We start from the raw sequence: 11,800 nt of genomic DNA on the forward strand, positions 1-11,800 counted from the left end.
CGGCCGAGATGCGCCGTGATGTCAACATCAAGTACAAATTAAGCGGTTCGTATGCAGCAGCCAATTGAGCTCGCAAATCAGTGAAATACGGACCCAAGAGGCTCACAAGTGATGCTCAAGTGACTGAGCAGTCCCCGGAGCACATTTACACCTTCAATCAACGACCACAAGACGAAGCAATTGAGATCCCGGTCAAACGGCGGTATTCGGAATGAGCCGACAACCGAGCCCTGCAATGGGAGCTGCGCTGCTGCAACACTGGGCTGCAAGCCTGTCAGTGAAAACAGCAAACAGCACGTTGGTGCACTGGAGAGCTACCCGTAAAGCTCCCCGTCAGCCCAGACACCGAGGTGAAGGAACCGGCAACACCCCCCGTGGCCCGCCCCCCTGCGCCCAGCACTCAATTCCATTGGTAGGATGGCTCTCGCACAGGCCACAATGGTATCACGTGATCTCCCAATCACCCAGTCGCAGCCGGCGTATTGCAATCGAAATTCCAATCATACGATTGCCCGGAACTTCTAGGTAGACCAAAAAAACCCTCTTCTTCCTCCTTGACGCCCATCACGAACCTCGCAAGAAACCCCCCCACCCGCGACGTCCACGAACCTCAATCGCTCCAATTGAGCTCCTCCTCCGAACTCGACCGTTCTCCCTTTAGCGATTTTTCCGACGACACATAAACCCCGACATAAAAATGTTGCGCCCGACCGTTTCCCTGGCCCGTACCGGCCTGCGCGCCCACTCCGCCGTCATCCGCCGCGCCGCTTCCACCCACGCCATCTCCAACCCTACGCTCGCCAACATCGAGAAGAGATGGGAGGGCATGCCCCTCCAGGAGCAGGCCGAGCTCTGGATGGCCCTGAGAGACCGCATGAAGGGCCCCTGGGCTGAGCTCACCCTTCAGGAGAAGAAGGCCGGTGCGTGACTATTTTCCATTACATTCCGTCGAGATAGAGAGAGGAAACGTGGTTCGATGTCGGCCGAAAGGGGATTGAGAAAAGGGGGGAGGGAGATAAAGCCATTGAGGGAAGCTCGTCAACATCAATTGCTCGAGAGGAAGGAGGCATCTTATATATGCCATCCGATGCTCTCTCTCAATTGGCTTTTTCTGATGCCCGAACCTCATGTCCATCCCCCCCATCCCTGTGCATACGCATTGCGTCACATCGAGAAACCTCACAAAAAAACTAACGCAAATTGTCTCAACAGCCTACTGGATTGCCTTTGGCCCTCACGGTCCCCGCTCCGGTACCCCCGCCGGCGAGACCGGCCGCGTCTTCTGGGGCGTCATGGCCGCCGTCGCCGCCAGCTTGGCCATCTTCTCCACCGTCCGCATGTTCGCCGGTCCTGCTCCCGACACCATGACCAAGGAGTACCAGGAGGCGTCCAACGAGTTCCTCAAGGTATGCAGCATACAACACTGGCAATCTTTCACTGCCGTCCTCGAATAGGGGACACGTCGGCGTCGACGGTGAAAACAAAAATATATCAGATGGCTAACCAACTCTTCCACTCGCGTACAGAAACAAAATTCCGACCCCCTCACTGGTCTCTCCTCCGAGGGCTACTCCGGCAAGGGCATGGTCCAGTCTCCTCCCAAGGCTTAAAATCCCTTCCCGATATCCCGTTACCCTTCCCTATCTCGTCTCTTAGAATCACGAATCACAAATTCGACACACACCATGGCAGTTTTGCCCATGTATTAAATGACTACTAGTAGAAGGCTGGCTGGCATGGGCTGAGGGGGCTTTGCGACGTGACTCGAGGACAACCCAATCTGCTTGGTGTAAATACTGTACTAAAAGAGCTGAATTCCAAGCAAATTTCCATTTGTTTCTTCAAACAAAGCTGGCCCCTTGATGTCGTGTCTAGACATGTGGTGATTCACGTTTATCTCACGAACCTTCAACTGTTGGTCTTGTCACTCAATATCCTCCCTTGTATAGAAAGATATCACAGTTCACAGGCTGCCAATGGGCGCCTCTTCACTTGTGGTCCAATGTAAGGTAGCCATGAAGAGGAGCTTGAAAGAACAGGTGGTAAATCTATTGGGTTTGATTTCTAGAAACACGGTGCTTTTGCATAACTCATGACAATTGCGATTAGCTTGGTAAGTAAGTCTCCTTCTCTTTCCCCTTCTCTAGTTGTCTTCCACTATCCATGGCCCTCTGCCTCTTCACCGTAACAGCACTGTTTAGGAGTGCTGGGAGATGGGTGACTCCAAGCCAAGCACCTATACACTGTTAGTCTCATAGATCCTGTTATTGTATACGGAAACCTTACCAAGGCAGATCTGCTGGGAATGTAGACGTGAGTCCAGTTCTTGCGGTTGTTCCACTCCATGGCAGTGGTGAAGAATCGGGTTCCCTCATCCACCCGCGCGTGACCTCCAAAGTCTTTGGAGTCAGTGTTGAGGATAACCTTGTAAGAGCCGGGCACATCAATGCCGATTCTGTAATCCGCGAAGCTCTCAGTGGGATGGAAGTTGAAAATGAAGACTACGCCAGCCCTCTCGAAAACAATGACCTTGTCATTCTCATTCTTGAGAGAGATGTACGCCTGAGGCGCGGCTAACCAGCCGTACTTGCCCTCGGTGGTGTTCATTGCGCGATCAAAGTTGTTCAAAAATTGGTATCGAAGCAAATGATCATCAGTGAGGTTCAGCTGGCGTCTAGCATACCAGAACGAATTCTGGTTGCCCTCGCGCGGGAAGTCAAGCCATTCAGGATGGCCAAATTCATTGCCCTCAAAGTTCAGGTAGCCTTCGCCGCCGAGACCGTGAGTCAACAGACGAATCATTTTGTGGAGGGCCATGCCGCGGTCAATGACCGGCGTCAAGGGAGTCAAAGTTGACATGTTCGTGTACATCTCGGCATCGCAAAGATGAAACATGAGGGTCTTGTCACCCACAAGCCTGGACTTTGTTAGCTTCGAGTGTCGTGAGTTTCGTACAAAGGGTAAACGTACGCTTGGTCGTGACTTTCAGCATAGGCAATAGTCTTCTCGCCATGTCTCCGATTTGTGAGAGTGAAGCAGATGTTGCCAATGTCCCAGTTTTCGTCCTTCGTCTCCTTGAGGATCTTGATCCACATATCCGGGACAGCCATGGCGAGTCGATAATCGAAGCCCACACCACCAAGGGAGAGCGGCAGGCAAAGAGCCGGCATACCCGAAACATCCTCAGCGATGGTAATAACTTCCGGGTACAATGAGTGCAGCAGTTCGTTCGCAATCATGAGGTAAGCAATCGCCTCCTCATCAGCGTCCGGCCCAAAGTACTCGTGGTAGCCACCAGAGAATCCACTATAGTTAGTAGTTGTTAGCAAGAAATAGTCAAGGAATGGTCTCACACATGTTGAGCACTTACGTTCCGATACCGTGGTGCTGGTAGAGCATGCTCGTCACACCGTCGAAACGGAAACCATCAAAGTGGTACTCGTCCATCCAGAACCGCAGGTTGCTGAGCAAGAATCTCATCACTTCGTGATGACCGTAGTTGAACAGCCTGCTGTCCCACAGCTCATGGCGGCCACGTCCTCCCTCGTGGAAGTATTGGTGGTCTGTGCCGTCGAATTCGTTGAGTCCATCCAGAACGTTCTTGGAGGCATGGCTGTGAACAACATCGAGAAGCACAGTGATTCCCATGCTGTGAGCCACGTCGACCAATTCCTTGAGGTCTTCCGGTGGTCCGTAACGACTGCTAGCGGCGAAGAAGTTGTTGATCTGGTACCCAAAGCTGGCATAGTAGGCATGCTCCATAACTGCCATGAGCTGAATAACGTTATATCCGAGATCTCGGATTCTGGGCAGCATGTTTTGGGTGAACTCCTTGTAAGTTGCAACGCGCAACTCGGGTGATGAGATTCCCACATGGGCCTCGTATACGCGTGCGCTGCGAGGCTTTTGTGGCCTCGGGTACTTGAACTCGTACTTTTCTCCCGCAGGAGGATTCCAGAAACGAGCATCGTAAGCTGGGGATACGGACAGATCTTGCGTCACGTACTTGATCCACGCAGGGAGCCGGTCGACGCGCTCGCCGCTGGGAAGTTGCAAGGAGATCTATAATGATGTGAGCCCAACCACGCGTCAGAAATGCTGTGAAATGAGCGTACCTTGACTTTGGAGTTGTGAGGGATTGCAGCCTGGCCATTGTTTGCGGGAAGAGTAATTTCGAAAACTCCGAAGTCATTCTTCTTCATCTCATGAGAGTTCCGGTCCCAATTATCTGTTGCCACCCAATCAGCGTGTGCAAGTATACTAGATACGATTCAACTCACTGAAGTCACCAGTCAGGAAAGCCTGAGTGGCGTTGGGTGCCCATTCTCGGTAAATGATGTTGTTGTCATGGTCGACATTGAATCCAAAGAGTGAGGTGCCCTATTCACCCAACTTAGCTCTTGGAAGGAAAATACGAGCTCACTTGACTTACCTTGGAGAACTTCTCAAGCCCACCTTCAGTATCATTGATTTTCTTGATCCAGTCCTGAGCGCGAGAGTAGCGCCTCTTCAAGGATTCCTGAAAAGGCGACAGCCAGGGGTCAAGCTTGACAACGCCTGACATATTTTAGACAGTGGCCCTACAAGGAGATATGATCAGGAAGCTTACCAGTGCCATCGGTTGGGAAGCCATCGGCAGCACCGCTCGGTCCGTCTAGAGCGATGGTATTGGCAGAGTTCTGAGCAACAGCGGCCATGTTGGTTGATGACGATAGAGCTTGCGGTGGTAAGGCGAAGTTGATGGTGCGGGGCAGAACCGCGGTTGTTTGAGCTGAACTCGATCTAAAGTAGGGCAGATAAAGCACGTCAGGTGTCGTTCAGAGATGGTCGGCAGTATGAAGCAGGGTAAGGTGAGAAGGGAAGAGGCAGCGAGGGGTGGGATTGAAAGCAATGGAAAGCTCCCCGCACAAAATGTTGAGGTAAGGTGAGGTGAGGCAAGGTAAGGTAGGACAGTTATGTGACGGCAGAGCCAAGCAAGTACCTGAGCTCGATGGAGATTTCACGCCTTTCCTAACGTAGGTCGGTAGGGGTCTGGAGCTAGGCAAGGAATGCGCAGATTGGGAGCAATCTCTGCAGGAATTGAGCGAGTCTGGGGTTCTCGAACAAGCGTTGGACGTTGGATTAGGTGTAGAGAAGAGGTCGGCCAACGGTGTCGAGAAGGAAGATGCAAGGGAGAGAAATAAACACAGATGATTGCTTTCTTGGACAAATGCCAGTAACAGTCTGTTTGGATTGCCTGATAATTCCCCCGCAGTGCCGGGATAAGCTTGGGATGGGTTTAACCTTCCAAACCACAGACCTAAGGATGGGAAGGGAGAGCTCAAGGTATATCAATTGGCGCTGTGCATGATATGACGTCGTGGGGCAACGCAGCTGGGAGCTCGCACCTCGCAAAAAGCAGCCCGGTCAGTAATTACACTATGCTAAGGTAACCAAAAGTATTACCCCATACATCTCGATAGGATGAAGCACCACCAGTGGTACCTACGGGGCAAAGGTCCAGGCCTTCCTCTCATCACCTCACTTATGGTTGGCCTGGCTGGTGCGACCAATTCAACGAGAATTGCTGCTCCATCGGAAGTGGCAGGACGCTAAGGCAAGGTAGGAACGAGAAAAAATATGCTGCCGCCACTCGAGAACCCCTCCCTGGGGATGCCTGTTTGGTGCATCTCAATTCTCAACAACAAAAAATTCACCGGCCGAATCAAAACGGGGTTGATGGACGACCAAGGCGCCGCGCAGCCGATTGGACTCATCGCCACCTCCGGAAGGGTGGTGGAACTGGTGGTTGGCCCCCAGCACACCCACAGCGCTCATCCAGTTGATCCAGCCTAAGTCCAAGGCGAAAAGGCGACGCTGAAGGTTGAGGCACTTCTTTTAGCGGCTGAAACTCCGCGTTGGTACTTGAATTTGCTCGGCAACCCCGTCTTCTCACTCGATGGACTGATGGAGGCGTTATTTGGTTGCCGGGTTTGCACCTTGCTCCTTCGAGGTGAGGAAAAGAGGGTAACGTCGATAGGTAATGCCCTCCATCAACCAGTAAGAAGAGGAAAGGGGAACAGGGGAGACGAGTACGAGTTATCAATATCAGCGTTGGTGGGACCGATATGTCGTTATCGTCGCCAAATGCCATCACCGATACGTCGTGGGCCCTCTGAGAATTGCATGCCAGACGCACAGTGGTGGAGCTTTTCTGCTAACATGAACTCTGGGGGTGGGCTAGAGGCGCAACAAAGTAGTTTCGGGTGATTCACACCAGATGCACCAGTCGTCCAACACACTTCTCTTCATATTTCTGCATAATGATAGACAGGTATGACAACTTATACGGACCAAACAGAACTTTCTAACAGAGTAAACCGACGTTAAATCTCACGGTCCGCATTGGGAAACCGTTAGAGACGGCTGTTTCCAGAACTAACAAAGCGCCCTTCACTCCCCAATACAATACAAGATTCATCCCCTCACAATGTGCAGCCTGGTCTTGTAGATCCAATGGGCAGCCATAGTAATCTATCATGGCCCATTGTTCTCAGTATTTTGCTAGATGTTCAAAGGGCAGCCCAGGCTCAGGCATGGACATGGGCCACAGTCCCTTCGCACCAAAAGCTTGATCGGTCCTATCTGGTTCGATTACCACTCCCAAATAGGGCAGAATCCAAGATATGCCAGTGATCGCGGCCGGGGTATACCAAGCTAACGCAAGCTCTGGTGCCATGGGAATTGACTTTAGGAAGGTGAGCAATCTAGAAACCATTCTCGAAGTGCAAGCTGATAGCTGGGAGCTTTCCCCAGTGTTAGCCGCTCCTAAGCGCTGCTGTGCTGGAGCTCCAGCTCCCCAACCCCGCATCCGGGCCACACGACCGCCGACAGCTCTGGGCAAGGTCCCTTATCCGGCCTATCTATCGAGCCAGCCACACTCTCACGACATCCCCTCCGGTCACCGGACTCCCCGTCATCATTACCGACGTCCCCCAAACACGAAGGCCACGATCGATAGCGACGAGCTTCACGAATAATTACGGCGGCTATCTGACTATGGTCCCTTGATCGGGCACCCGAAACAATGGCTCTATCCACGAGGCCGCAGGCCTATACATGCGCACGATGCCTTCTCCTCTCGAGTGCTAAGCGCACCTTCTCCGCCTCCTCCGCTGCTCGAACCGCCCCGAGACGTTCACAAGACTTCAACTCGGGTTTCACAAGCAGTTATGATCCGACTAGTGATACTGGCCGCGGGCCCATGTTCAACAAGAACAACTTCGGAGTTCCGCAATTCTATCCCCGAGACCTGAAGAAGCGTGTAGACGACTATGTTGTCGGCCAACATCGAGCGAAGAAGACCATCTGCTCCACCATCTTCAACCACTATCAAGGAGTGCGGCGGAGAAGGCACCAGGAACACGAGGAGAAGCTACAGAGAGAAAAGGCCGAGAGGCAACGCTATGCCCGAGATAGAGACATTCTCGAGAGGCGTGACATTCATCCTGTTCAAGGTCAGCGAGGTCGTCAGTCTGCCTTCCAGCGCTTTCCTGCTGATGACGAGTGGCCCCAAGATGAGTTCCCTGGCCATGCCGAATCTACCCAACACTTGGATGAAGGCTATGAGTCGTCCACCGGTTTCGACGGTTCCTATCTTGCCGAGGAACCTGCAACCCCTCCTCCAGTCAAGATTGACAAGAGCAACTTACTGCTCATCGGTCCCACCGGTGTCGGAAAGACATACATACTAGAGTAGGCTTGTCATGGATACCCTTAATGTCTGCCGAGAGTCTAATATGCCACAGAACTTTAAGCAAGAAGCTCAACGTACCGTTCACGATATCCGATTGCAATGGATTCACCCAGGCCGGCTATATCGGACAGGATGTCGAGACATGCGTAGAGAGACTACTGATCGAATCGAATTACGACATCAAGGCTACAGAGCAGGGAATTATCGTACTGGACGAATTTGATAAGCTGGCGAAAAGGGAGAGCATGAATGGCCGCGACGTTGGCGGAGAAGGCGTTCAGCAAGCTTTACTCAAGCTCGTCGAAGGCTCCAAAGTAACAATCAACGTCAAGGACAACCGCTCGTCACGATCAACACCTCCTATTACAACAAATTATACTTCTTCGAGTTCAACGTCAGCCCCTCAATCGACTCCACCTCAGGGCAAGGTCGATCAGTACACAATCGACACGACAAATATTCTGTTCGTCTTTTGTGGTGCTTTCGTTGGTCTTGACAAAGTTATTGTCCGGAGAGTATCGAAGCCATCCATGGGCTTTGGCTCAGAACTGAAAGGAAAACATGGCCTCGCCGGCAATCAGCACGACTTACCGCGCCAATCATTCTCGCATCTGCCACATGTTGACCCCGAGGCACCAGCCTCAGCATACACTCCCTTGGACCTCACGACGCCAGTAGACCTGCAGGTGTTTGGATTCATCCCTGAACTAATTGGTAGAGTGCACAACATCTGTGCACTTAGTCCTTTATCCTTGAATGATCTTTACAGGATTCTGACTGAGCCGCGTAACTCCCTGGTTGCGCAATACACTGCTCTGTTCGAAACATATCCTTCCAAGCTACGCTTCACGCAGAAAGCCTTATATGCAATCGCGGAACGTGCTGCGAAGGCCAAGACCGGGGCTCGAGGCCTCAAGATGGAGATGGAGAGAGTTTTGGCAGAGCCGATTTTCGATGCGCCGATGTCATACGTCTTGATCACCGAAGGTTGCGTCAAGGGCACTGAGAAAGCCGGATACTGGGGCAAGGACGGCCGTTTGGAACTGGAGCGGCGTATGGCTGACGAGGACGCTGAACCTGGATCGCGGCCAGAGGATGTCACCTTTGAGCAGTATCGCGAGGCTGGCCAGAGTGGTGCATGAGGCTGTCGCAGACAATGAGCTTATGTTATATATATTTCCCTTGTTACGGAGTCTTGGAGTTGGCAAGGTGCTTGAGCTCGATTCATGATGCACGAAAATGTATAAACTCATGCATGAACGTTGCTCCTCGTCAGTCGTGAAGTACTTGGTTGTTTCTGAAAAGCATTATTGCTGCACCTAACACTCGTGGGAATACGAAAGCCATGATGAATTTAGGTAGGAACATATGGCGAGTGGAGCTATCAGCTATTGTTAGTGATTCAATGCGAACGTCAGGTTGTCGGCGGAGACACCTCGGCTCGGACGGATATGGCGATGTTCGGAGGGGAGGAAGGGGGTCAGGGACTGAAGCGTGCATGCAAGCTGGCACCTGGGGGCGACGGCTCTCGTCACCCGGGGGATCGGGGACACGTAGGCATTGGGAGCCCGCACCGGAGTCCTTCCTCTTCTTCAGTGCCTGGAGAGCCTGGGAAAGGCAACAAGGCCCCAACATTTGCAAGATTCACCCGCAGTCCCCACGCCGAGTGGGATCCTTCAATTCCAGGTTGGATGGGCGAGTCTGGCAGCTTGGAGCCAGGCCAAAAGAAAAAAAAGTTTCCCGTCATTTCCTGAAGGCGAAGCTCCCAAGGCGTGCCCGGCTGCGGTGCTCCAATTGAACCCGAGCGTGGACCCGGTGTATCCCGGAGAGAGGAGCTCATCCAAATCGAGACTAGCGCGGCGAGGTAATTTTTCCTACTCAGATTCCGGTCACGTGACGCCCCCGAGCAAAGCTCTAACCGACGAAGCGTACATCCCGAGCAAAACTGCTCACTTCCTCCTAAGTCCTCCTCCAACTTTCAACCATCACCTCTCCACTCCCATCCGAAGTCGCCCTTAATCATCTGTGAAGATGTTCAAGAGGTTGGTACCAACTACCTGATCGACTTTTTGAACCATATCGCGTTCAATTGGCCCCAATTGAGCTAACCGGTCCCTCGCAGCGGCATTTCCTCCTTCGCCCGGGCGGCTCGCCCTTCCTTTGCGGCGACCGCTCCTCGCGCCATCAGACCTTCTACCTTCAGATTCCCTGCCTCCAGCAGATTCGCCAGCACTGCCGGTGTCGGTGATGGAAAGATCTACCAGGTGAGTGATGGCCTCGTTCATCCCTTCCGTTGACCCGAGGGCGATGTCGGTTACTGACAACAACAAACCAACAGGTCATTGGTGCCGTTGTCGACGGTTCGTACTATCCGAAGAAAACCCTTCAAAGGGGTTCGACCATCACGAAATCATCAAATACTAACGCGTGGATACAGTCAAGTTCGACACCGCCAAGCTCCCCCCCATTCTGAACGCCCTCGAGACGACAAACAACGACCAGAAGCTGGTTCTTGAGGTCGCGGTACGTACCTTTGGCGGCTGGAAAAATATCCACTGCAAATTAGCAAAAGTCGAGTTTCATCTGACACGTCTGCACAGCAACACTTGGGTGAGAATGTCGTCCGCTGCATTGCCATGGACGGTTCGTATTTCCTCCCCTGAAAAACTTATTCGCCCTCGTACTCACAATCCCCCTAGGTACCGAAGGTCTTGTCCGTGGCCGCCCTGCCACCGACACTGGTGCCCCTATCACCATTCCCGTCGGTCCCGCGACTCTTGGCCGTATCATTAACGTCACTGGTGACCCCATTGACGAGCGTGGCCCCATCAAGACCGAGAAGCGCCTTCCCATTCACACCGAGCCCCCTGAGTTCATCGACCAGTCCACCACCGCCGAGGTTCTCGTCACTGGTATCAAGGTCGTCGATCTTCTCGCTCCCTACGCTCGTGGTGGAAAGATTGGTCTCTTCGGCGGTGCCGGTGTCGGCAAGACCGTCTTCATCCAGGAGTTGATCAACAACATCGCCAAGGCCCACGGTGGTTACTCCGTCTTCACTGGTGTCGGTGAGCGTACCCGTGAGGGTAACGATCTGTACCACGAGATGCAGGAGACTTCCGTCATTCAGCTTGATGGCGAGTCCAAGGTCGCCTTGGTGTTCGGTCAGATGAACGAGCCCCCAGGTGCCCGTGCCCGTGTCGCCCTGACTGGTCTTACCATTGCCGAGTACTTCCGTGACGAGGAGGGACAGGATGGTGAGTTGAGACTTCGCTCTTGATATTGAACCGCATTGCTAACAAATCCCCAGTGTTGCTCTTCATTGACAACATTTTCCGTTTCACCCAGGCCGGTTCCGAGGTGTCTGCCCTTCTGGGTCGTATCCCCTCTGCCGTCGGTTACCAGCCCACACTCGCCATCGACATGGGTGGTATGCAGGAGCGTATTACCACCACCAAGAAGGGTTCCATTACTTCCGTCCAGGCCGTCTACGTCCCTGCTGACGATTTGACTGATCCCGCCCCCGCCACCACCTTCGCTCACTTGGACGCCACCACTGTCTTGTCCCGTGGTATCTCCGAGTTGGGTATCTACCCCGCTGTCGACCCTCTTGACTCCAAGTCTCGTATGCTGGACCCCCGTATTGTCGGCCAGGACCACTACGACACCGCCACCCGCGTCCAGCAGATTCTCCAGGAGTACAAGTCTCTCCAGGATATCATTGCCATTCTTGGTATGGACGAACTTTCTGAGGCTGACAAGCTTACCGTCGAGCGTGCTCGTAAGATCCAGCGTTTCCTGTCCCAGCCCTTCACCGTCGCCCAGGTTTTCACTGGTATCGAGGGTAAGCTGGTCGACCTGAAGGAGACCATTTCCTCCTTCAAGGCCATTCTCTCCGGTGAGGGTGACAACCTTCCCGAGGGTGCCTTCTACATGGTCGGTGACTTCGCCTCGGCCAAGGAGAAGGGTGAGAAGATTCTGGCGGAGTTGGAGAAGAACTAAACGATTCGCGACGAAAATACCAAATGACGTCGAGAGTTGGGGCGTTGAGCCTGTGTATAGAAGAGG

The 11,800-nt window shown here is 53.1% G+C and overlaps 5 protein-coding genes across 5 annotated transcripts; 3 read left to right on the forward strand and 2 right to left on the reverse strand.

Moving 5' to 3' along the window:
* Positions 1-697: 697 nt before the first annotated feature.
* On the forward strand, positions 698-1,610 carry CLUP02_00716 (cytochrome c oxidase polypeptide 5; the record flags this gene model as incomplete). The annotated part of the gene is made up of 3 exons (XM_049279763.1): positions 698-920; positions 1,213-1,406; positions 1,527-1,610. The coding sequence occupies 3 exons, from the start codon at positions 698-700 to the stop codon at positions 1,608-1,610; spliced, it is 501 nt and encodes a 166-aa protein (XP_049135720.1).
* Positions 1,611-2,197: 587 nt separating this feature from the next.
* CLUP02_00717 (alpha amylase) lies at positions 2,198-4,697 on the reverse strand (the record flags this gene model as incomplete). The annotated part of the gene is made up of 8 exons (XM_049279764.1): positions 2,198-2,236; positions 2,287-2,917; positions 2,971-3,306; positions 3,371-4,062; positions 4,116-4,228; positions 4,281-4,380; positions 4,433-4,557; positions 4,610-4,697. 8 exons carry the CDS (start codon positions 4,695-4,697, stop codon positions 2,198-2,200), a joined length of 2,124 nt encoding a protein of 707 aa, XP_049135721.1.
* A 654-nt stretch (positions 4,698-5,351) lies between these two features.
* Positions 5,352-8,877, forward strand: CLUP02_00718 (ATP-dependent Clp protease; the record flags this gene model as incomplete). The annotated part of the gene is made up of 11 exons (XM_049279765.1): positions 5,352-5,405; positions 5,463-5,580; positions 5,638-5,787; positions 5,837-5,992; positions 6,063-6,145; positions 6,224-6,313; positions 6,478-6,591; positions 6,651-6,737; positions 6,802-7,041; positions 7,091-7,734; positions 7,788-8,877. 11 exons carry the CDS (start codon positions 5,352-5,354, stop codon positions 8,875-8,877), a joined length of 2,826 nt encoding a protein of 941 aa, XP_049135722.1.
* Positions 8,878-9,007: 130 nt separating this feature from the next.
* On the reverse strand, positions 9,008-9,482 carry CLUP02_00719 (uncharacterized protein; the record flags this gene model as incomplete). The annotated part of the gene is made up of 2 exons (XM_049279766.1): positions 9,008-9,316; positions 9,369-9,482. The coding sequence occupies 2 exons, from the start codon at positions 9,480-9,482 to the stop codon at positions 9,008-9,010; spliced, it is 423 nt and encodes a 140-aa protein (XP_049135723.1).
* Positions 9,483-9,766: 284 nt separating this feature from the next.
* On the forward strand, positions 9,767-11,734 carry CLUP02_00720 (ATP synthase F1; the record flags this gene model as incomplete). Its single annotated transcript, XM_049279767.1, has 7 exons — positions 9,767-9,777; positions 9,858-9,999; positions 10,074-10,095; positions 10,173-10,258; positions 10,336-10,378; positions 10,435-10,989; positions 11,043-11,734. The coding sequence occupies 7 exons, from the start codon at positions 9,767-9,769 to the stop codon at positions 11,732-11,734; spliced, it is 1,551 nt and encodes a 516-aa protein (XP_049135724.1).
* Positions 11,735-11,800: the final 66 nt, after the last annotated feature.

Source organism: Colletotrichum lupini, chromosome 1 (assembly GCF_023278565.1).
Source record: "Colletotrichum lupini chromosome 1, complete sequence".
In the NCBI taxonomy this organism is placed as follows: domain Eukaryota; kingdom Fungi; phylum Ascomycota; class Sordariomycetes; order Glomerellales; family Glomerellaceae; genus Colletotrichum; species Colletotrichum lupini.